The 25,639-nt window shown below is 45.5% G+C and overlaps 1 protein-coding gene across 10 annotated transcripts in view; it reads right to left on the reverse strand.

Moving 5' to 3' along the window:
- IRF2 (interferon regulatory factor 2) overlaps window positions 1-25,639 on the reverse strand; it is a 125,659-nt gene that overhangs the window by 84,630 nt on the left and 15,390 nt on the right. For 5 of the 10 annotated variants that reach the window (XR_009212963.1, XR_009212962.1, XR_009212965.1 and 2 more), the window contains exon 1: window positions 15,232-15,608. The exons of 1 other annotated variant lie outside the window; for it this stretch is intronic. Coding sequence is in view for 1 of the 9 variants with exons in the window: in XM_032148991.2 (XP_032004882.1) it covers window positions 15,232-15,399 (168 nt within the window). In the remaining 8 variants the exon portion in view is untranslated. Of the gene's footprint in view, window positions 1-43; window positions 477-13,619; window positions 13,632-14,542; window positions 15,209-15,231; window positions 15,609-22,539; window positions 22,622-25,639 lie in introns of those variants that run through there. 4 more of the 10 variants (XR_009212968.1, XR_009212967.1, XR_009212970.1 and 1 more) reach the window with 4 other exon arrangements.

The following is a 25,639-nucleotide window of genomic DNA, read 5'->3' on the forward strand; positions in this document are numbered from 1 at the left end:
ACAGAGGGTCAGAGGACTGAGGACTGGGAAGAAAGATGCTTACTCGGTATTATCATCTAGCTTCCATTATTGAAAGTCAAGGTGATACGCTGGTCTTTCTGTAAGGCAAGCCTCCCACAGGCACTCACAGCCAGGCCACGTGAACCTCGAACGGAGTTAGAGAAGGCAGGTAACTCAGTGGAGAGGACACAGAGCGGCTATGTTTGTCTAAGAACCAAAATGCACAGAAATCAAGACAGTTGTGTTGCAGCCTTGACTCTGCCATTGCTGGTGTGTGTCCTTGGGCTAATCCCTCCATCTTCCTGGTCCACACTTTGATCATCTAGAAAAATGGGACATTTTAAACAGATGATTCCTGGGGTTATACATGATATGATGAATCATAATCTGATTTTTTTTTTGTAAGCTTCTCTTCTCGTACATCAGGTTGTTTTTAGAAGTAAAATGCTAAAATTTTATGGTTCTGCAAACCTAATATATGAGCAACCTGTACTTCAAAGTAAGTAAAAGAGCTGAAGCATCTACCCTGCAGCCTGACGAAAGGCACTTTGTAAAATCACCTATCTTTACACCTTTGAGATTTGAGGCTGGGACTGGCTTCAAAACCGTGGCATCTGGCCATAAGTCAATTCAGCCCACGGTGGGTACTGAGAATATCACTGGTGCTAAGCCTGCTGTATAAGGCATGCAAGCTATTCATTGTGAATATTCGTAAGTCACGAATGATCCCCCATGAAGTTGACAGTACTATCCATGATTAGTGCTATTAACAGTGCGGTTGAATTTTCACCCAAATAACTGAATTTTGGTTCTTAGAATAGTAAGAGCAACGGTTACCATTTACAGAGCACCGACTATGTGCTGGGCATTAAAACTAGGGTTTTCTTGCTAGGTGTGGTGGCATACACCTGTCTTTTCAGCTCCTTGGGAGGCTGAGGTGGGACAATCACTGGAACCCAGGAGTTCGAGGCTGCAGTGAGGCATGATCACACCACTGCATTCCAGCCTGGGTGGCAGAAAGAGAGCCCTCCTCTAAAAATAAAAAATAAAAAACCTAGGGTTTTGGCCGGGCGCGGTGGCTCACGCTTGTAATCCCAGCACTTTGGGAGGCCGAGGCGGGCGGATCACGAGGTCAGGAGATCGAGACCACGGTGAAACCCCGTCTCTACTAAAAATACAAAAAAATTAGCCAGGTGCGGTGGCGGGCGCCTGTAGTCCCAGCTACTCGGGAGGCTGAGGCAGGAGAATGGTGTGAACCCGGGAGGCGGAGCTTGCAGTGAGCCGAGATTGCGCCACTGCACTCCAGCCTGGGCGACAGAGCGAGACTCCATCTCAAAAAATAAAAACAAAAATAAAAATAAATAAATAAACCTAGGGTTTTCTACAAGTTTTGTCATTTAACCCTTACAACCCTAGGATGTAGGGACTTTATTATCCTTTATTACCTGCTAGTAAGTGGAGAGCCAAGACTCTCGTTTAAATTCAGACCTATCTAACATGAAACGCCCAGGCTTATCCACTCTAACCTCTGCCTTCATCTTACTTTAGAAAGCACTGAGTTATGATGACCTCTTAATTGTTCTACTTACTGAGACTTTCCAAACTCCTCTCTGTCTTGCATACCACTGACAGTCATCTTCCTAAAATACCATTTAATCATGTTAATTCTCTGTTCCAGAGACTTCTAAATGTGCCTGCTGGATTTAAGGTAATAAATTCCTTAGCTGAGAGGGGGGTGGTGCTTCTGGTAATGGCGCAATAGGTAATTCAGACCTGACTCCCAGGCTGAACAACTAAGAAACATAGACAAAATATATTTTTAAAATCTATTTAAATGCATCAGAGAGCTAACAAGGCAGTTAAAAATTAGGGGGGCAAAATCTAGGAGAAAAAGAAACCCAGGAAGGTGAACCTGACATTTAGGGCTGCTGTCATCCTTGTGCAGGGGCAGCTGCTCCTTTCTGAAGAGGAGGCTGTGGGGCTTTGAAACTGAGCAGAGCTTTTGACACACTCAGGTGACTGAGAAGACAAAAATTGAAGATCAGGACCCAGCTAGGTAAAGGGGTTCCTGGAAACACCCCCACAAGCTTTGTAAGTAATACAACTAAGTAGAAATAAACTAATATCCAAGGCTGAAGCCCAGCTTTGAATCATCTCAATCCCTGATCAAATGAAAATGACCTGGAACTACCAAAAGTAAATATAAATCAAATCTTGAGGAACATAACATTACCCCAGGATTCATATTATCTCTGGAGCCTTTCTTTCTTTTTTCTTTCTTTCTTTTTTTTTTTTTTGAGACAGAGTCTCGCTCTGTCACCAGGCTGGAGTGCAGTGGCTCGATCTCAACTCACTGCAACCTCTGCCTCCCAGGTTCAAGCAATTCTCCTGCCTCAGCCTCCAGAGTAGCTGGGACTACAGGTGCATGCCACCATGGCCAGCTAATTTTTGTATTTTCAGTAGAGACAGGGTTTCATCATGTTGGCCAGGATGATCTCAATCTCTTGACCTCGTGATCTGCCCACTTTGGCCTCCCAAAGTGCTGGGATTACAGGCGTGAGCCACCGCGCCTGGCCGTGGAATGCCTTTTCTTGTTACCCAGTCACCCAATGGATCAGCAAAAATTCATTAAACACACGTTGTTACAAGGAACTGTGCTGAGTGCTGTGGGGGATTCAAAGACGGGTAAGACATGATCACTACCCTCAAGGAACAAATAAGTTAACTGAGGATGTGAGAGACAAATCACATAAAGCTAACTAATAATCCTATAATTATAATAAAAGACTATGCAATAAAGATCAGAAGGTAGTGTATTAATAATTGCCAACTAAGTTAGCTAGTTCATAAGGAATACATAAATCATTGTTAAATGGGCTTCTAAGAGAAAGCTTTATGGCAAGGGAAAGCTTTACGGTAAAGGAAGACCTTAATGGATGGGGCGGTGCTATCTAGGCAGGGAGAAGGTGGCAGGCAAGCCAGGGGAGGTGAAAGGTTGGTATCGGCCAAAGCAGGACTGAAGATGTGTTTGCTGATGTGAGCAGAGCAACTGCCTTATGCACCAACATGGGTGTCTTCATAAGAGTCACCGGTGTGTGAGAAGCAAGCACTGGGTATTTCACACCAATCATCTTTAACTCTCCTAACAGCTCTAACCAATTAAATACTAGTATCCCCATTTTATTTTTTCATTGTATTTTTGAGACAGGTCTCACTCTGTCACCCAGACTAGAGTGCAGTGGTGCTATCCTAGCTCACTGCAGTCCTGACTTCCTGGGTTCGAGAGAGCCTCTCACCTCAGCCTCTCAAGTACCCAGGACTACAGGTGCATCCACTATGCCCAGCTAATTTTTTGTTTTTTTGTTTTTTTTGAGACGGAGTCTCACTCTGTCACCCAGGCTGGAGTATAGTGGTGCAATCTCGGCTCACTGCAACCTCTGCCTCCCAGGTTCAAGCAATTCTCCTGCCTCGGCCTCCTGAGTAGCTGAGATTACAGGCGCCCGCCACCATGCCCAGCTAATTTTTTTGTATTTTTGGTCAAGACGGGGTTTCACCATGTTGGTCAGGCTGGTCTTCAACTCTTGACCTGACGATCTGCCTGCCTTGGCCTCCCAAAGGCCTGGGATTACAGGCGTGAGCCACTGCGCCTGGCCTAATTTTGTTAAATATTTTTGTAGAAACAGGGGTTTCACTGCCTATGTTGCCCGGGTTTGTTCAAACTCCTGGCCTCAAGCAATCCTCCTACTTCAACCTCCCAAACTGCTAAGGTTAGAGGCATAAGCCACGGTGCCCAGCCTATTATCCCCATTTTAGAGATTAGGAAAAGCATAGCCAAAAAGGCAGCCCCCACAAAAAATAAGAAGAAGAAATAAGAAAGAAAAGAAAACGTCCAAGTCACCCACGCCTCTAGATGAGGAGCCAGGACTTGAACCTCAGGAGGGTCTTGGATGCCCAGCTAGAGTCTGAGATTGTTGACGCAGGCTGCTGTAACGACTTCTGAGTGTGTGACTTTGGAAAAGCCATGCTCAGTTTCGTGAGTCATGCAGCACTCTACACAGAGCCAAATGGAGGGAAGGAGGTGGGCTAGAACTACCGCCCTGGGTCAGGACAGTGGCTATGGGAATGTACACACACACACACACACACACACACACACACACACACACACGATGACGCGCGTATAGGAATCTAACAGCAGTGTTTAGTAGTAATTTTTCCTGGGCACACAATAGTCTTTTCCCAAATGCAAGTTCCTCTTGCAGGTTCCTCACAATGACTTCTGTGTGCTTTTTCAGCAAAAGTAAGAATTTCCATGAAAGTTATGTAAATTGAGAGAAAGCTGGGGTTAGAAGTTGAACATCAGCATCATCATCCCCATCATTAATACCATTCCAGCCCTAACTAGGAGCCTGACCCTCAGCCCAAATGCCTTTCACGCATTATTTCATTTAATCTTCCAACAAGCCACATGAGGCAGAGTAGCTACTCCCCATTCTACAGATGAGGAAATGAAGCTACTTACAAAGCTCCACTTACAGCCATTAAGTGGTAAAGCAAACATTCAAATCTACATCCATCTGACTCCAAAGAATATGCCAGAAACCTCTAGACCAGTGTTTTGCAAGTCTCTGTTAACAACCCACCAGAGGGTCGTGGGATCGTTTATTGCATTAAGATCAGCACTTTTAACTTAATTTTAATTTACTATATGATAGAATGGAAAATGAGGGAGCACCCTGAACAAAGTGAAGTAAGCATTGTTTTTTGAAACGTTCGCTTCCATTTAATGTCACATCACATTATATTACACTGGTCCTGGGGGTCGAAGGGGTATAAAAACATTGCACTAGGCTGGACTGCCTCCCGACGGTGTGTGTGCAGGTGTGTGAGCATGTGGACGGCGGAGAGAGGGAGGGGGCACTGTGGGAAGCAGAATGCAGGAGAAGACGATATGTGATTCGCCTGCCTTGGCCTCCCAAAGTCCTGGGATTACAGGCGTGAGCCACCGCGCCTGGCCTAATTTTTAAAATATTTTTGTAGAAACAGAGGAACAAGGAGAAGCAGACCCTAAGAGCTATACTGACTGAGAAACAAACAAAACATACAAGAACTTCATGGCATGAAAATAGCACGTTCAGAGCAAAGATAATAGAATCTTGTATATGAGAGAGGTAGCCTGAGACCTTCCTATGTGGTCATGCTTAATCCTGCTCTGCCTGCGATATTCAAATCACTCTCCAGACTCTCATGGGACCCTGAAGGCTGAAGTCAGCCATTGCCAGTCCTGAAATCAGAAAGACGTTTAACATTTGGATGGAGGGCTAGATACAGAAAAAACCATGCCTCTCAGTGTACTTATTATCTGCACCAATGCAAAACTGATTTTTATAAGTTTTGTTGAACTTTAGAAAGTCATAGATTCATTTAAGAATGGGAGTCTCCAGCTTAAAACTCATAAGGTTTTAAGCAATTCAACCACCAATTCTCCTGCTATGTAGATTTTTCAGGATGAATGATGGGGCAGGACTGCTACTCCAAACACATCATAGCCCACCTTTATTCTTTTCTGTTCTGTTCATGCCACTATCCCAAAACTGCCTTGCAATGCTATCACCTTAAAACTTTAAAAAAAAAAAGCGGGGCGGAGCGGGGGTACTTAAAAAAAAAAAAAAAGGTCCCTGGCCCCACTCGAATGAAATAAGAACTGGGAATTTTTTTTATTATCCTAGAATAATTTTGATAAGCAATTAAGTATGAAAATCACTGTTATTTAGTATCCATTAACCCAATGGACTTCCAGATTCCAGATGTTTAATAAACATCTCGAGTTGAGTCGTGGGAAAACAGGAGGCCAGTGGTGAATAGGTTTCATCAATAATGGAATATAAACGTTTATGAAATTAAAAGTCTAAAATGCTTTTAAATACCACAAAACTAGTTTTCCAGGCTGCAAATCATCCAGATTACAGTTTTACATATTTGCCGTTCTATGCACAATTTTCCTATTAGGCACGTTTTCTATATCCTTTCGGAAGCTACTCCCATAGCTACTTTATAAAATTTACCTTGTCCCTGACCACAGACTCCTCTGGTACCTGAAATGTGTGCTGCATCAGAACCACAATCGAGCAAACTGACCTGGGGCCCCAATGTGTGTGTGCACAAAAGTCACCTATCACTGGTTCTTGGTTCTGCAGATGACCCAGTGGTCACTCTAGAAAACAGTTCTCAATGCAGCCTAACAAGAACAGTAGATCTTCATCCAGAGATCAAGTCTTAAAAATACATGCAATGTGTGAACGTTCACCCAGATGTGTACTTTTCTGAGAAAGGTCCCCACAAACTCTCAAAGGGCAGTTCCCTAGGCAGATGTAAGAAACACAGTGCAAGAACACGAATGGGAAAGCAGCTAGACCTCTCTGCTGACACTTTCTTGACTTTCCCTGGCTCAGTAGCCACTTCCCTGGCCCTCCCACCCACTGCCATGTCAGCCACCAAGGGGTGCAGTCTCCATCCTTCGGACCATCCCCGTTACCCATGGCCTCCTTCCATGCTTCCGCTGCAGCCTGTTCAGGGGCTGCTCCGCTCTGCCTTGAGCTGCTGCAGCGTCCCCGTCCTGGCCACCCTCCCTTCTATCCACTTCCACATTCCACACAGTGGAGGCCTACACTTACTGCGTGTCTGCTGGGTGACAGTACAAGACTATGTAGGCTTATATATTAACATGGGCAGCAACGTTAACATGGGATTCCAGCTCCAGAGGCCCGCTGCCCTGCTCCCTAGAATGCCCATTCCCCGGCTCCATTCTCCTTCCCACACAGTGGCCTGACCACTTTCCCTCTACAAATGGGCCTCATGCCTCCGTCTTGTTTGCTCACACTGCAAACATTTGTGATAGGCTGGAGAACCTTGCAGCAGATGGATGGTTGATCGCCTCATCTGAGCTCTCAGAGTCTCTGCAGATCTTTTTTGCCTTCCTCTCCTCAGGTCCAGTTCCCATCTTCCACAGGTGCAATTTCAGATCCCTCCCTGCCTCCAGCTTCACAGAGAAAAGAGATCTGCAAGGCTCTTCTTGCTGAATGTCTACCTCCCCTCCCTCTTCACACTCATCTGGGTGTGACCTTTTTCCCTTTCGTAAACTAGACGGGTGGGAGTGCCACTCTGCAACAGAAGATGCGGGATGTTTGAGGAGAGATACTGAGAGTGGTTTGGGGCCTACAGAGTTGGAGATCTTTGGGATACCCAAAAAGAGGTGATGGCTGGGCTATTAGCTGTGCGAGGCTGGGGCTCAGGAGAAAGGCCCAGCCTGGAAACATCTCGCCATACCTTGAAAGATTGTTCAAATGTCTCTTTTCCACGATACTTGGCCTGGCCAACACAAGACACATACATGCCCCCCTCCCTTGAAGTCATAAAACTCACTGCCTCTAACAGTGAGTTAGCACGCATCTTACACTGCCCTAAAGTCAACGGTTCATTGTGATGTGCTTTAATCCACTGAGACCAACGCTCCTTAGGCCTAAATAGGCCTTGTACTCTGCACCCAGCAAACACCCAATGAATGTAGACCACCAGCACTATCCAGTAGACATTTTGCAACAATTAACTTGTTATTTATCGGGGCAGTCAACAAGGTGGCTCCTGAATACCTGAAATGTGGCTACCATAAACGAGGAAAGCTTTGTCATCAAAGATGGAAACAGAGTTTCCAGGCCAGTTCTAATCTTTCCAAATCACAGTGAGTGGTCAGGTGTCTGGTGGAAAGAAAATACCTGCTCGTGACACCCCTGTAGTGTTCCTGCTACTGAAACGGCTTTGTTTTGAGAAAAGCTTAGTTTTAAAAAGCCTGATGCACACTCTGCAAACTTAATCACCTTTGGAACACAACCTGTTGGTAAGCAAGAGAGCTTCTCTGTGAGTAACCGCCTGATCCAGATCTAGACCTGCAAACCCTTGAAAATGATACCAGCTGGCCAGCAGGGAGTGTCCCACTTATCACGATGTTGTCAATATCCTCCACCATGAGGGTATTAACAATAGCTAAGGAGTATTAAGCGCTTAACAGTGTTAGGCAAGTTCTAAGCACGTTAAGAGGATAAGCTCACCTGATTCACAGCATCCCAAGAACGTGGGTACTACTGTGGTCCCCATTTTATAGATGAAGAAACTGAGGCATGTAAGGTTAAGTAACTTCCCAAGGTCACAGAGCTACTGCGTGGTAGAACTCATATTTGAACTGGAGTCTTAGGCCCTTATTTAGCCTTTGGATATGAGGCTCGCACAGGCAGGCCAAACTGGGGTTCACATCAAGAGGTAGAGAGGGCCCCACACCTCCGTCTGACCTGGCATCTGCACTGGGAGCCTGTGTGGAAGGGGACACAGCCAGCGCAGCAAGATCCCCACAGCCTGCCAAGCAGCGTTCCAGCTCCTGAGCTGGCCCTGGTGCACAGGAAGCAGTTTCCCAGCCTCCTTTATGCAGCCCCTTCTAAAGTCACACTTCCTGCCCCACTTAATACTTTCCTGGCGAGTGGGCATCAACAAAACATGCTGCGTTTTCTGGCGAACCCGAGCTTCCCGTTTGTAGTCCGGACTAGGAAAACACTCCCATACTCCAAAATAAAGATACTCACCGTCTCTCCACCCCTTCACCTCCATGCTGTCTTTAAGGAAACAAGAGAGAACCAGAGGGGCTTTTTCCTTGCTTTGCATCACCTGGATGCAGATGACTCAGTTGTTTCATTTTAGTTGCTGCTTCTGCCATAAAGCAGGGTCACCTGGGTGCTTGCAGGGTCTTTTGAAGGCAGAAGGGGAGGAAAGTGTGCCCTGCCCAGCCCATAACTGATGAACCTGAAGAACTAGTTCAGAAGCACAAGTAAGTCCCATAGAAGGCAAACGTGTCACTATCTTAATGTTAATTTCACATTGGCGTTTATTTAAGGTGCTGAAAACCACTGAAGTACGAAGCATCTTCAATATCTGTCAATTTCCACCTCCTGCCATTTCAGCACATATGAAGAGCAAACACTTCGTTATGGGGCCGTTTTGCTTCCTACTCTAAAAATGACCTCATTTTTAGTATCAGGCCCTCTAAGAAGTAAAAAACCCCTGTGCCCCAAAACTCCTTTCTCTAACCTACTTAAATCTCTCAGCCCTGTTTGTTTTTTACCACTTGATACCAAGTACTTTGTGGGGGTGGCGGCGGTGGGGGCGGCGGGGCGGGAGGGGTTGTTTTGTTTTGCTTGAGACAGAGTCTCACTCTTGTCACCCAGGCTGGAGTGCAATGGCGCGATCTCTGCTCACTGCAACCTACGCCTCCCAGGTTCAAGCGATTCTCCTGCCTCAGCCTCTTGTGTGGCTGGGATTACAGGCATGCGCCACCACGCCCGGCAAATTTTTGCATTTTTAGTAGAGATAAGGTTTCACCATGTTGGCCAGGCTGGTCTCAAACTCCTGACCTCAGCTGATCCACCCACCTCAGCCTCCCAAAGTGCTGGGATTACAGGTTGTTTTTGTTTTTGCTTTTAGTTTTAAATTCAGGGGGTACATGTGCAGGTTTGTTACATGGGTATACTGCATGACACTGGGGTTTGGGCTCCTAATGACCCTGCTGTCCAAGTAGTGAACATAGTACCCAATAGGTAGTTTTTCAACCCTTGCCCTACTTCCTCTCTCCCCTTCTGGAATCCTCACTGTTTCTTGTTCCCATCTTCATGTCCATGTGTACTCAGTGTTTAGTGCCTCCTTATAAGTGAGAACATGTGGTAGTATTTGGTTTTCTGATTCTGTGTTAATTCATTTAAAATAATGACCTCCAGCTCCATGCTTGTTATTGTGAATGATTTCATTGTTTTTATGGCTGCATACTATTCCATAGCGTATATATACCATATTTTCTTTATCCAATCCACTGTTGATGAGGACCTAGGTTAAGTCCATATCTTTGCTATTGTGAATAGTGTTGCAATAAACATAAAAGTACAGGTGTCTTTTGCTAGAATGATTTCTTTTCCTTTGGGTATATACCCAGTAATGGAATTGCTGGGTTGAATGGCAGTTCTATTTTTAGTTCTTTGAGAAATCCAGGAGACAGGGGTCCAAGATCGGAAGAGCGTCGGAGATGGAGTCTCGATCTGTCGCCCAGGCTGGAGTGCAGTGGCGCGATCTCGGCTCACTGCAAGCTCCGCCTCTCGGGTTCACGCCATTCTCCTGCCTCAGCCTCTCCGAGTAGCTGGGACTACAGGCGCCCGCCACCACGCCCAGCTAATTTTTGTATTTTTAGTAGAGACGGGGTTTCACCGTGGTCTCGATCTCCTGACCTCGTGATCCGCCCGCCTCGGCCTCCCAAAGTGCTGGGATTACAAGCGTGAGCCACCGCGCCCGGCCCAGGAGACAGTTTTAAATCCACCCATCCCAGAAAGCTTTCCCTAGCCAGTGTAGACTCATCTATGACCACAACTCCTGCTGAGATGACAGCCCTAGGAAATGGTTTGGGTATTAATGGTGATCAATCATGTCTGACCCTTAGCTCATTAATTTGGCAACATGCAACTTCCTAATGAGTGATTAGGCCCTTCACAGGCCTATCCTTATTCACCATGGAGTAGGATGGCAGCTGCAATTCAGGACGCAGGATGGCACCCGAGGTCTGACAGCCACATGACTCCAGGACAGCACAGCCCCCTAAGGGCAGGGCAGAGACCAGGTAAGACCTCGGCGGCTCCCGTATCCATGACAAGTGGGCAGGAGCCAGCCTTGCCTAGTGATGCTTTATCACTATACTGTATATGAGATAAGGAGAGGGACCTTATCTCATATACAGTATAGTGATAAAAATGAGACCTTAAATGAGAAATCAACAAGCCATTGCCCAAAAAATTCAGAAATCCCCGGTGCTGGTCACCGTCTCCACAACTGTAGAAGCCATTCAGGTCTCCATCTGGCAACTATAGCCACTTCCCAGGGCACTGCTTCAGGAACCAAACGCAGAAGGTAATAGAACCCAAGACCCTATGCCTCAGTTTTCTCTTCTGTAAAACAGGATAACTTTTGCACGGTTTGCGGTAAGGATTAAATAAGATGTGTAACGTGCCTAGCCTAGTACCTGATCCATCAATAGTTGATATTTAACAAATAATAGTTTCTGCAGACACAAATTTATGGTCAATCTTGTTCAAAGAGCATTATTTATAATAGGAAAACTAACCCAAATACCAGACAGTAGGAAGATGTTTAAAGAAAATGTAATAGAGTCAAATAATAGAGTATTGGGACTACAGAAGATCCCCTTATCGCAACAAAGGGATGATTTATATCCTGGGCAGGAAGAGGTGGGATGTTACATTCCATCATGCTACTTGCAACAGTGCACAATTTAAAACTTACGAATCGTTTATTTCTGGAATTTCCCATTTAATATTTTCAGACCTCAGTTGACCATGGGTAACTGTAACCACTAAAAGCAAAACCACGGATAAGGGAGAACTACTGTCTGGAATATTTAATTTGTGCAGGAATGCATAGAACATAATGTGAAAAAAGTGGGGGGCAGGTCCAGGCAATCAAGGACCACGCACAAACTTCCAGGCCCTGCTGTACTATGGTGGCTTCCCCATGAGTCCCCAGCAGAGTCCACGTGCTGACACACTGCTCTCTTCCCCTACAGCACCAATGACAGTCAGAGCTCCCCGTTCACTCACACTTACAGAACTCAGAGCATGCACCGGGCTGACAACATGCACCAAGAGACAGTTGTTTGACCTGGAACTGGGCCTCTGGGGGGCGGGGGTGTGCCCCAACCCCGGGTTGGCACAGAACAGAAAGTGAACGTGTTTCCTGAACAGCCCAATGTCATCACACTGAGTGCCATCCTGTGCTCATTCTTAAGTCCTGAGTTTTCCAAGACTGTCCTTATGTCAGCAAGATGCCCTAATTTTAGATGAGAAAATAAGAACAATAGGCCAGGCACAGTGGCTCACGCCTGTAATCCCAGCACTTTGGGAGGCCAAGGCAGGCAGATCACGTGAGCTCAAGAGATCAACACCAACCTGGTCAACATGGTGAAAGCCCGTCTCTACTAAAATATATATAAATTAGCTGGGCATGGTGGTGTGCGCCTGTAATCTCAGCTACTCAAGAGGCTGAGTCAGGAGAATCGCTTGAACCCTGGAGGCAGAGGTTACAGTGAACTGAGATCATGCCACTGCACTCCAGCCTGGGCGACAGAGTGAGACTCCATCACACACACACACACACACACACACACACACACACACACAAAAGAAGAAGAAGAAGAATATAGTAATAGAGAACATTCTTCTCAAAACAACTGAGTTTCCTTCTACCCTTCCTTCCTCCACCCTTCCTTTATGAATGATTTACTCCAAAAGCCCATTTGATGCAACGCAGCAAAGAAGATGTACTGGGTTGAACAGTGGCCCCCCAACATTCGTGTCCACCTGGAGCCTGTGAATGTGACCTTTTCTGCATGTGGAGTCTGTGCAGATATAATCAAGTTAAACGAGGTCATACCAGATTAGAATGGGCCCTAAATCCAATATGACTGGCGTCCTTTTAAGAAGAGGGAAACTTGGACACAGACACACATAGAAGAAAGGAGAATGTTGTATGAAGACAGAGGCAGGCATTAGAGTGACTCCTCCATAAGCCAAAGAAGGCCAAGGATTGCTAGCAGCCACCAGAAGGTAGGAGAGAGGCATGGGGCAGATTCCCGCTCAGGGTCCCCAATAGGAACCAACCCTGTCCATACCTTAATTGCCAACTTTTGGCCTTCAAAACTGTGAGGGAATAAATTTCTGTTGTTTCATGCTTCCCAGTTTGTGGTAATTTGTTATGGCAGCCACAGGAAACTAACAGAGTAGACACTAGGGGTGGAGGGGCAGATGCAGCCAGGGTAGGAATTGGCAGAAATAGGGCACCTGTTAGGGTGGCTGGGGCAGCAGCCACCTGGCACACAGAATACGAAAGCCATGTGGGCAGTGAGGATAGACACAGCAGGGAGACCACAGCCCTGTGCAGGGGCTGGGAGCCAGAGCAGGGAGGTGAGGAGGGCATCGTCATTGTGGTGGGGCAGCCGTGGGGACACAAGACCGTTTACACACAGGCAACTGGGTAAATTATATTACATACCAGGGTAATGGAAGTTAGGCTTTTGACTACTGGAGAAGGAAGTTACAGATACAGAAAGAAAGAAAACTATAATAACCCAGGCTGTGGCACTAGGAGGACTTGACTTGAATTTGTGCTTTTTCTATCTCAATAAACACAGAAATAAATACAGAGGTAAAAAAGCACGCATAGGAGGCGGACGGATCACGAGGTCAGGAGATTGAGCCCATCCTGGCTAACACGGTGAAACCCCGTCTCTACTAAAAATACAGAAAAAAAATTAGCCAGGTGTGGTGGCGGGTGCCTGTAGTCCAGCTACTCGGGAGGCTGAGGCAGGGAGAACTGCTTGAACCCAGGAGGTGGAGCTTGCAGTGAGCCGAGATCGCACCATTGCACTCCAGCCTGGGCGACAGAGCAAGACTCCATCTCAAAAAAAAAAAAAAAAGCATGCATATGTGTAAGTATATATGTAACTAATACACATATTCTCTAACCTTGCCACTAAAAGGGCCTGGGAACAGCAAGACCCCAACAGCAATGAGCACAGGCAGTGCCCAAATCTTGGTTTCCAAACACCATCCTCCACCAGAAGGAATCAGGGCTCCTTGGAGAAATGGCTGACTCCAGAGTTGGGGCAGGGAAAGCAAAAGATAAGCCTGGGCCAGAAAGTAAGGAAGGGCTCAAAAGATAATAGCAACATGTCAAAAAAAGACAACAGAACCCAACCTGATGCAGCTTCCACTGGCCACATCTAAGACAATCTGAGCACCCAAATACATGACTGAAATGTATTTGTCATTGAACAAAATTGGAATCTACGAATAAATAAATAGGGGAATGAGAAAGCTTTCCCATAATGTAGAATGCAAACAAATAAACGTAGGAAGAATGATGGACTTAGAAGATCGACATTTGGTAGCTATCAAAGTAATACTCAGCCAGGAAATACCAGTGGATGCTAACCAGTGGGTAAAAGGCTGGTGAAAAATGGGATACTTACATAGCCTCAAAAATACCTCCCACAAAATATTTTTTATGACAAAGGGAAAAAGACTAACTTTATCATGGAGAATCCTGACTGATGGCTCCTTAATTAAAAGATCAAATGAACATTACCAATTAAGACAGATCAAAGGCATGTATCACCTGTAAGGATGCAAGAAGAAGAAAGCCTCACCGCCGTGATATTCTTGTAAGAAATGCATAACCAGAAACGTCAACAAGCCCAAAGGGATAGACATTCTCTAAGATAATTGCCTTGTCATTGTCAAAAGTGTCAAATTCATGGAAGTCAAGGAATAATGAAGGAGGCAGGGCACCGAAATTCAACACCTAGTCCTGCATCAGACTCCTGCTGCAAGGGACATGACAGAGACATTCCAACAGGAACGGGGTCTGCGGGTGGGAGGGGACTCACGCAGCGGTGCTGGTTTCCTGAGTCTGATGGTCGTGCCGGGGTCTCAATGGAGACTGTCTTCGTTACAGCAAAGACACATTCAAGTACTCAGGAGTGATGCGATGTCAGTATTGGCAAGTTACTCTCCAAAGGTGTAAAAAATAATTCTTTGTACTATTGTTGAACTGTAGTGGAAGTCTGAAATTAGCTCAGAAGAAAACGACTTGGCCAGAAAGACAATACCAAGTAGGTAAGTAATTTCCAGGACAGAGGGAAAGACGATGACAGCCTTTCTGCAAATACAACAAACTCTAGGAAACCCCCTTTGTGGTGCTTAAATGAAGCTGCTGGCGGTTTATTCTTCCTCCGTGCACGGGGATGGTATTAATAAGCACATGCATCAATCACTTTATCTATCCATCCATAAGGGGCAGCTTAATCAAGCAACAATTAGCTGAACAAGGAGGCTCTAAGCTTCATTTCCTGGGGGAGATGAGGAGTGATGGTCCATAATTCATTTAAATTGTTCGGTTGTGTAGAAGAGGAAAAATAAGACCGCCAAAGAGCTCTCGTGCGTATTTGAGAGAAAAGCGCTCAGATTTAGGCACCAAAGATTTACCTCCAGCCAAACTTCTGTGCTAATTCAATAGAAGTTATTTATATTTTACATTTTAAAGCACAGAATTGGTTTCCAAGTCACACTGTCTCACCTCAAAGTTAAGGTGGAAGAAAAACCGCCAGAAGTGCCATCGCTGGGTCACTGATGGATTTGCAAATTGTAGATGTTTGTCCTCCAGAGGCCCCTCCACCACCAGTTCTCTGCAGGACACTTCAGGGTTCCCAGCGCCCCAAAGCTGGCATTCCCAGAATAGTTTCATTTTCGATCATGACAACGGTTCCCACTCCCACAGCTTTTCAAGCACTTGGCTCAGGAAAGCCCCACTATGAGTAAGGGCTTTGCTTTTTGTTTCTTGTTTACAACGTTTCCTCGACGTGTGCAAGACGGAAGCCTGAATAACCGTCAGTTCCACTTGCTCGTACTTGGCTGAACACTGCAGTCACTCCCCTGGCCTCAGACTCCGGAGAAGAGCACACAGCACTGTCCAAGAACAGCTCCCACACTCAGAACAGAAACCGAAACCCGGGGTGAAGAACCGCTCCTTCCTTCCACAAAGCCTGGACCAGGCAGCCATTCAGACTGCTCTCCTCGGCCCCCAACCCCAACCCAGCTCTGCCCTGCAGCCAGAACATCCTTCCAAAAGCACAAACAGACTCTCATCATTCCACTGCCTAAAGCCTGTCCTTACCCCACCAAGCCTCCAGCGAGGGGTCCGTCCCAAGGCTCTGTGTCTGTCGCCCCTCAGCCTCAAGAGCATCCCCTCTCACAGGCTAACTCTTACTCATTTTTCAGATTTGCCTTCAAAGTCACTTGACAGCAAGCCTTCTCCATCTCACCAGACCAGTCCCCCAAATCTGCAGACGAGAATCTCCATGAGGACCAAAGCCAATTCTGTTTTGTTCAGCATGCTATTCCCAGGGCCCAGAGTAGGGCAAAGGCCAACGCTCAATAAGTATTAGTTGACTAAATAATGAACTGGCTATATACGCCCAGCATAGTGATACGTGATGACGGAAGGAGCTTGCAGCCTAGAAAGACAGGGACACAGGCAATCGCAGTGAGGAGAAGGATGAGCTGCCATCAAAAGAAGCGTGCACCAATGCGTGGGAAATGCAGTCTAGACGGGCAGTCGGGGATACCTTATCAATAATGCTTGAAATGAATTTAGGTTTTCAAGATGCAACCTTGAATCCTGTTTATGTAGATCTTGTTTATTTTAAACGTGGGAATTCACTAGAAATGTACTGATGTTCACCAACACTGCACTGGCCGTTACCAAGAACTACGGTATGTGGTCAGTATGGTGACCAAGCCAAAATGGAGCACTTCTCAACGTGAATGGGGTCTCATTAATACTGACACCTGAAACAGATATAAAGAGCGACTGTTCCTGGAAACACCAGGATGTGAGAAGCTTCTGGTTGTAGGGGCTAGGTATACTGACGCAGGCTCACCATCTTCTATTCAAATTCTTGGGGCCGGATAAAGTCTTCAGAATTTAAAAGTGTGTGGAAGTTAGCAAGATAATGCGGTACATATACCATACACCACAAGGAACATAGCACCCCGGAAAGTAATTAGGGCAGAACCCCTTAATCCAACACAGTTAATATTTCTGCAGCGAAACACGAACATGCACACTGATCGGGATAAATAAAAGCTATGAATAGCTTCATGTCAATTCAGGGCAGACTGTCCTGCCAAATGCGTCATGATGATAACTTTCAGTTTCAGAGCATTCTGGATTGCAAATAAGGGATTTGGGGCTTGCAGTCGATTTCAAGTTATTTCAGTCCTTGGAATATATTATTGTTATCAGGCTATACAGAAAAATCAGCATCGTTTTCCTTAAACTGTACTTATATTACACATTAATCTGGCACACAGCAGGCTTAATGTAGTGAGTAATAGCACTCTTTAGTTCTGAAATGAAAAAATGTAATGCAAACTATTTCTCCTTATTAGAAAGTGGAAAAATACTTTTCCTGAATATTTTTATAAAATTTGAAACCTTAAGTAGTCATTTAAAAGTATTATTTCCTTTAAGTCGGGTTTATCTAACAATACGTATGTGCTTTACCTTACCAATCAAATACATAAAATACTTATAAAATAAGAAAAGCGTTAAATATTTAGATTCAAAATTTCTTTAAAATAGTCTCCCTAAGGTTCCTTTATGATGGCATTTGTAATATCATTGTTCTTTCTCCATGACATTCTAAATATTTGTTTTAAAAACTAAAGTTATCATAAAAATACCTTTCCAAGGATCAAGTTAAATGGCATTTGTTTGTTTGTTTGTGGCTGTGCATGCACTATGAATGACATCCACACCATCCACTGAGATGAGTCCATAAGCAACTGCTCCATTTCACATGCCCTACTCCTCCGCGGAAGCCTTGGTGCAAACCGAAAAGACTAAATACCCAGGGGCACAAATGCAAAAACATACACAGGAATTGTCTGGCAAGTTTACCTCCTCCATTTCTTTTATCACGTAATTTTGAATCAAATGACAAATATCATGCAACATGAGAAGTTTAAAAGCACTGAACTGTTTCGATTCCATGGTACTTCGGTAGAAATCCAGTTCAGAGAGGCACATACTTCCTCATGAAAGTGTGAAGAAAGAAAAAGCTCTAAAGGTAAAGAGGGTCAAGGTGAAGGGGCCCCAGAGACCTTCCTACCATAAGGGCCAAGGTACTTAAATCAGCTTCTACATTTGCAGGCACTGAATTATTTATAACTATATACATGCAAAAGTCCAAAGTTGCTTCACAAAATTGTTCTCCTGGTGTCTAGGGAGATAATAGTGGTGGTGGGGATCATGAGAGCAATGACTATTTACTAAGTACCCATGGTGCACTCAGCATTAAACTCTATACATTATCTCATTTAACCCTCACAGTAACCCCATGGGGTTGGTCTCATTACCATCCTCATTTTAAAAGGGTGCTCTGGCTTAGCCCATGCCAAAGCTGACTCTAGGTCATCAGACTCCGTTATCATGAGAACTGAGGATCCAAAAATGGGCTTCATCTTCAGGGGTATTCTTGGTAATATAAAACCCCTGGGAAACAGTATTTTTCTACATGTGCCACTGTTCCTCAAACATAAACGCTAGGAAACTGGTGTGCTTCCCCAGCTGGCACTGGACACCACACTAGTTCCTATGGTTGTCTCCTCCCGTCAGGAACGTGAACACTGAAGTCCCCCAGGCTCACAGATCAGAAAGAAAACACAAAGCCAGAATGTTCCCTGGGGCCCTTCCCAACACTTTCTGCTTGCTCAGTCTTTGTTCAGAGTGAAAGACAATTAAAAATACAAATCCCCCACAAACAGGGATGGAACAAGAAGATAAGTGAGCAGCTGTCTGGGACTCTTCCTAAAAGAGGAAGCCTTTTGACCCTATATGACCCTAGGGTTGCACCGATGAAAACATACACATTTTTTGCAGTCCATCACACCAAATGCAGCAGCAAAGACAAGCATGGGTTTAAAGCCTGAAATCCCTACACAAACTCTGTGAAACCTTCACAGCTCTATTTGGAGACCCTCCTCAGGTGATGTAGGGACCCAGGCCAGGCCCAAGTCCCCCCAGCACTGCAGTCATGGGAAATGATGCCGGCAGAGGTGACAGGGGCAACGACAGCAGCACAGGGGCACAGGAGAGCTGAGCAAAGGGGCTGGCTCTCCAAAGTGGCCACTGCTTCTTTCCAAATTATACTGCTGCACAAAGAATGCGAGACCATAGGCTTTGGCCCAGGAAAAGCATTCTGCACCTATCCTACCTGATGAATCAAGGAGAGTGAAAGACGAGGCCATAGCCATATCTAGGGGCCCCCAGAAGGAAGGAGTCTCATCACAGCCTCTCTTTGCTCATGTTCTCATGCCAGCCGCCATGGAAGTGCAGAGCGGGCACGGCAGCAACATGGACTGTGGCGCTCTGCTGCACTGCCTGCTTTCGCCCCCAGCTCCATCATTTAGCTGTGACTTTGGGCAGGTTACTGACCTTCTCTGTTCTCATCAGGCTTTGTGAGGATTAAATGAAGAAGCATGTAAAATAAGGCAATGCAGTGGCTCACGCCTGTAATCCCAGCACTTTGGGAGGCCGAAGCAGGAGGTTCACTTGAGCCCAGGAGGTAGAGGCTGCAGTGAGCTATGATCATGCCACTACACTCCAGCATGAGCAACAGAGCAGGACCCTGTCTCAAAAAAAAAAAAAAAAAAAAAAAGGAAAGAAAGAAAGAATAAATAAAGAGAGAGAAAAGAAAAAAGCAAATAAACACGTAAAATATCTAGAATAGTGTTTTGCATCTTACATGCACTATGGGTGGGAGTATAAAATAGGTACAAAATTTCCAAACAGCAGCTTGGCCATAGGTATTAAAAATTTTAAAAACACACCCTTGGACCCAGCCATGTCACTTCTAGGAATGCTTCCCAAGTAATCTAATCATGTGTGAAACATGCTGTCTTAAAATTAAAAAAAAAAAAACTACAATGATCATTAAATTTGATGCAGAGATACATGTAATATTCTTTTCTGTAAAAAACAGACAACATGAGAAAACTGTGAATTGCAGATAAATTACCTTCCAGATACATTTAAATTATGAAAATCTACGAGTATTTTTTACTCCATCATTTTTTTTAAAGAGCATTTTCTAGAAAAATTTATTCAAGGCCATTAAGACCTAAAAGGGTAGACTGACTTTTAAAAGTATTTTATAAATTTGAACTCATGCTGGGACCCTCAGGTGTGTCTGGCCCTGGGTCAAAGCATCTAGATGGCATCAGCCTCTGAAATTCAGCAAAGCAAGAATCATGCACAGATTTCGAAGCATATGGACTCGAGCACATACTGCATTTTCAAAGCTTCTTTCCATATGGAAAATGGGAAAAGAAGTGATCCTATATTTCCCTTAATCAGCACGTCCTCTGAGCACTGCCTTTGCAGTACAGGAGAAGTAACGTGACCTCGAGAAGGCACAGCTCCTCCTCCTCAGACGGCATGGGAAGTTCCTTTAAGACTGTGTCAGCCTGCAGTATGCAAGCCGGAAAAGACCTCTCAGTCCTCTGGTGTAGACACTGGAGAGGTAACAGTACGAGAACAAGTTCAATAAGAGGAGGCACGTGGGAAAACGGTAGACATCAAAGTGGATAACTGAGCCATGCTGGCTTGAGGAGGATGAGTGTGGCAGAAACGGCAGGACCTGAATTACCTGAGCTGTTTGTGTCACCCAGTCACCTTTGACTTCATTTTTGAGCTCCACAGACCTCAAAAGGTGTGTTTTGCCCCTTCAGGAACACAGAAAAGACAAGGGGACAAGAGAGAGGAGATGTCACTGTGGTCAGTATTTGTGAAAAGTCAAATAACAGAAACTCAAAGAGCCAGCATACTGGAACTGGAACCTAAGAAAACCTATTTGCATAGAGCAACAAAATTGCTGCTTTCTGATTTCAATCACATCACTAGCAGACTACCTTGAAAACCAACGCCTTCCCAAAAACCAGTTGCCTGAAAATAACTTGTTCTGAAAGGTTGATTTGAAGGGCCTCCTGGATGAGAATAAATGATTTCCTCCCACACTCCACATCCACAGGCTGGCCCTCAGGGTCTGCTTCTTGCTGCCACTTTTCCTTTGAGGATTTCCTTTAAGCTGTCCCCTCTGCCAGGGAGCTCTCCATAAAGGTTACCAGCTATTCTTGGTGTTATTATTATTATTAATTATTATGGAGACATCCAATTTAACTCTTTATGTTCAAATCTGGTCAAGCTCCACCACACAAACTATAAACTTACGCACTGCAGTTTCCGCTAGTTTGATTCTATTCCTGGGATAAACCATCCCAATTACCAATGAATTCCAACTGGAAAAAGAGCCAAAATTGCTACCACTCTAAGTACAGGAATACCTCCGAAGCAAGAATCCATGTCTCCTCTGCAAGCTGCAGAACTGTCTTCAAATATTTTTGGAAGATACCTACTGCCTCTCACCAGTTTCCGAATGGTAGCCAGAGGTTGGAGGGTCAGATCTGGCATCCATTAGATGGTCACTATTTCCCCTCTCTGCCAACCCCTCCCGGGACCGCAGTGGTTTCCTTTCGTTCCCTCTCCTTGTTAAAGCATAATATGGGAGTGGGAGCTCAGATTTGGCGTCAAGCACACCTGAATTGGAACCTTACCACTCACAACCTTTAACTTCTCCAAGCCACAGTTTCCTCGTCACTAAACAGAGATCTTAACAGCAACTTAGCAGAGCTACCGTGAGAAGAAATAGATAAAGGATAGTTTATGTTAGGAGGAAAAGTATGAGGTGAGATTTCCTTGGTCTCCCCTAAGACTTCCCCAAAGGAATTTCAAACAGTAGGGCCCGTGCCCCACCTAACTGCAGTGACTAAGCCAGCGTGTTCCACAAGGAGCGAGACGATGTCCAGGGTCCACCTTCTGTAACAGCAGCATATTCTCCACCCTGCACATTCTTGGCCAGATTAGTCTCCCCAAATGGCTCCTGACCTTGCAGAAAATCCTTCCACGGTTCCACAACGCCCACTGAATAAAATCTGGACTCCTGGCCACCATAATTCATCCCCATCCCACCTTTCTAACCTCTTATCCCACTGATTCCCTCCACTTTCTTCTTCTAACCTCTTATCCCACTGATTCCTTTCTTTTTCCTCCCCTCCCCTCCCCTGCCCTCCCCCTCCCCTCCCCTCCCCCTCCCTTCTTCTTCTTCTTCTTCTTTTTTTTATTGTAGAGAAACGAGTCTCCCCATGTTGCCCAGGCTGGTCTCGAACTCCTGGCCGTAATTGATCCTTCCATCTCAGCCTCCCAAAGTGCTGGGATTACAGGTATGAGCCACCGCACTCAGCCTCCTTCCACCTTCTGATGCAACCAAAGCTTACAGCTTCAGGTACTTGGCAGCAGGCTTATCTCTGTATAAAGTCCTGTGAGGAGGAGTCCCATCTCACTCATCCCAAAACATCGAGCACAGTAGCTTGCACATAATGACACGTAGTAATCACTCATTGATAAGAAAGTGGATGAATCCCTCCTGGAAAACTCACTGAGGGCAAGGGCTGAGGAGGATAAGGCAGATGATATTAACTATATGTTGTGATGGATAAACTTATGAACAAATGACGAGCAAAGGAAACAAAATGACTACAAAAAGGATGCAACCTAAAAAAAAATTTTACTATTTACATGCCATTTTCCGGGTGAATCCAGCTAAGGATGTTAATACACTTTTGAATTACGTTGGTTCAACTTTTCATTCCAAAAGCCTTACCCCGAGCCAACCACATGAAAATCGTTGTGTGCCAAGCATTATCTAAAGCTCTGTGGAGCATACAAAGATGATGAAGACATGATCTCTGGCCTCAAAGGACTTACCCTGCAAAGACGAAGGCAGGCACGTCAGTGTTAAAGCAAGCTTTCAAGCAAGACGTGGTGTCCCGGAGGTGAGACTCGAAGCCTGCAGGGGAAGAGCACGCTGGAGTGGGCACCTGCCCTGCGGCCGTGCACCCACCATCACTGATCACACTGATCACGGGCGTCTGACACATTTGGTTTGAGTTCCCTCTCTGCATCAGACTCACCCCCATTAGTTCATTCGCCTCACAAAAATGTGACTCTGCACTTTAAATAGATGAATTTTTTTAAAGGCCTATGGGGGAGTTTTAATATTTTATGTAAAAACCCAGAAGAAAGAGAGGACTCTGGAAGGCTTCCTAGAAGAAGGGGCATCTGAACTGGGCCTGGAAGCCGAGGGATCCTCAGGTGGAAGGGAAGACAGAACATTCCCAACAAAAGGAAGAACAAAGACAAGGGCAGGGGAGGGGTGACGACCGCATGTTTGAGCCACCGTTGGTGACACAAAGAAGCTGCGCCACAGGGAACGTGAGAGCCGCGGTGCAGAAGCTGCTGGAAGGTTTCCCTGAAGCTGCTAGTCCAGAGTCAGCCATGTGACCTTGCACCTTAGCGAGGGTCCCTGAGCGGAGGAAACCCCTCAGTCCAGCCAGGGCACACACCCGGCTGACGCGCTTTCCTGCTGCCCGGTCCGCCTTCCCTACCGGGAAACGGGGTGCCTGAGCCCAGGGGCACCAGTGTCCTGCAGGCGTCTCTGTGTCTGGACAGGAAATAACAATTGGAGGACCAGGTCAATCACTGCAACTGAATTCAGCCAACACGTGCTGAGGGTACCGAGTCTACGCGAGTCATGTGGCTCGGCCCTCCACAACATACAATCGGTTCAAAAAAGGCAGTTACTGATAATAGAGTGGAGACGGTGAAATACTGAAATAAACCACAGGAATATCTAGGCCTTTGAATAACACCTTCCAATTTATCCCCCCAGGGAAGTGAAGAGTCCGGCAAACATCCAGTCAATGCCATCACGGCAGCCGGTCACCCCAGCTGTCAGGGCCTCGGCACCTGATGGCCACATCTCCCCAATCACTCTGTAGCTGCGTGGGATGAAGAGTGTGAGGTGGTTTCAGGTGGAATAACGCCTCCCAAGTATCCCACACGCTGGCCTCTGCGACCTGTGAATAGACTGTGTTACGTGACAAATGGGAATTAAGGAGGCAGGTGACTTAAAGGTTGTCCGTTGACCTTGACAGAGGGGAATTTTCCTGGATCATCCATGTGGTCCCAATGCAGGGAAGAAGCCTCAACATGGCACAGCCAGCTCCGGGGCTCCCTCCAGTTCCTGAGTCCCGCTGGCTAAGGTTTGCACCTGAGATGTTCGCCCAGCCCTTCCGTGGCCTGGCGTGGCGTCACTCAGAGGACCTGGGGACACTCTGGGCAGATAGGAAGCCCTGTCCTAACTTCTGCCCTATGGAGGCATTGTTTCTGGGGGGTCTTGCCATTATCTTTGATTCTCTAACTTGGGTTTCTTACCTGAATTTGAGCCAACTGTCTTTAATTCCTCCTCACTTGAGGATTATAAACTTATTCATAATCACTCTCTTTACAAACCGATTCAAAACAAACAAAAGAGAGTACAAAAAATATTTTTGTACCTATTCATCATTTCCTCTTAGAAACTTATATAAAAGCACCTCAAAGACAGGCCTGGCTATTATCAAAGGCACGACCCAGTCCTTCCCACAATGGACCACAGACTACAAATGCACACGCCTCAGAGCTCCTCTCCAATGCTGCAGGTGCACAGCTGCCACACGCCCTGCTGCTAACAGTCATCAGCTATCATTTTCTGAAATGCACAGGGGAAAATGTTCCAAATCCTCAATAACCTTCCAAAAAAAAGAAGAAAAAAGCTGGCTGTATCCTCAGAACAAAACCCTTCCTTACTGGGAAACAGGAACACATGCACTGAGTGAGATATTTGTGGCCACCAGGAACTGGCTCTGACACTCCCTCCTTCATCTGTTTGTTCCAGCCACCCTGCAGAGCGGTCCATGCACCAGGAGCGGAAGAAACTGTCAACCCTTCATGTCTTTGCTCTTGCTGTTCTTTCAACCAAAAATGCCCTGCTCACCCAGTGGCCACCAGATGACATTGCCTCCCTCCTTCCGGCCAGTCAGAAGTCAGTGGTGAGGCACGCCCCAGTTTCTCTGGTCAAAGAGATAACTCTTAGTTCATGATGGGTAGCCAGTAAATTAAAAAGAATAAAAAGAAGATACCGCTTCTTCCTCTTCTCTCCCTTAGCCTTTGGCTTGCTGCGCTTCCATGAAGCCCATCTTTCGTTCTTTTCATGACCAGGAACGGTTATGTACCTCCTTGTCTCTCTAACCAAACGATAAGCTCTTTGAGAGCGTGGATCCGAAATTTTCAACTTTACATCTTCGCAGCAGAGGGCTTCACACACAGCTGTTCAAAAATGTCTGCTGAAGGAATGACTTCCTCGGAGGGTTTTATTTAAGATATTTGTTTGCAGAAGAGAGTCTTCAATTTAATTTCTTCATTATCATATTTGTCTTCACAGTACTTAAAACTAATTTTAAGGATTTTTAAAATCTTTGCCCCAAGCCTAAAGAGAATAAAAATTTTTGCCACTCCTCTCACCACTCTGCCTCACAACACATATATTATGCATCTTCTTACAATTATTTACAGCTCAGTTATAATGCACACATGACCTTGCCAGGCTATATTATTCAATAAAGTTCAACTTTTCAAAAGGATTGAGTACGATGAAAAATTTCCGCAGGACATAAAACTAAACCAACGATGACTTTGCTTCCATACCGTTGTGGTATTTCACTGAATTTCTTTATCTACTATGGTTCTTGTAAGAACAAATGAATGGCTTCTCACGCTGTCAACAATTCACAATAAATATACAAATGCTTTTATTCATTTTACTTAACAGATCTGTTATTACGGCAATATTTTTTTCATGCACTCAGTAATACTATTGAACCATTATTGAATGGATTATATTTAAATTCTTAAGTCCCCAAATGTTACTCTGAGGCTGCTTTTACTAATCTTTATCCTGAAATACCACAGAAGTGAAGAACTCTGA

The sequence above is a fragment of the Hylobates moloch genome, unplaced genomic scaffold, assembly GCF_009828535.3.
Source record: "Hylobates moloch isolate HMO894 unplaced genomic scaffold, HMol_V3 SCAFFOLD_3, whole genome shotgun sequence".
Classification (NCBI taxonomy): Eukaryota; Metazoa; Chordata; class Mammalia; order Primates; family Hylobatidae; genus Hylobates; species Hylobates moloch.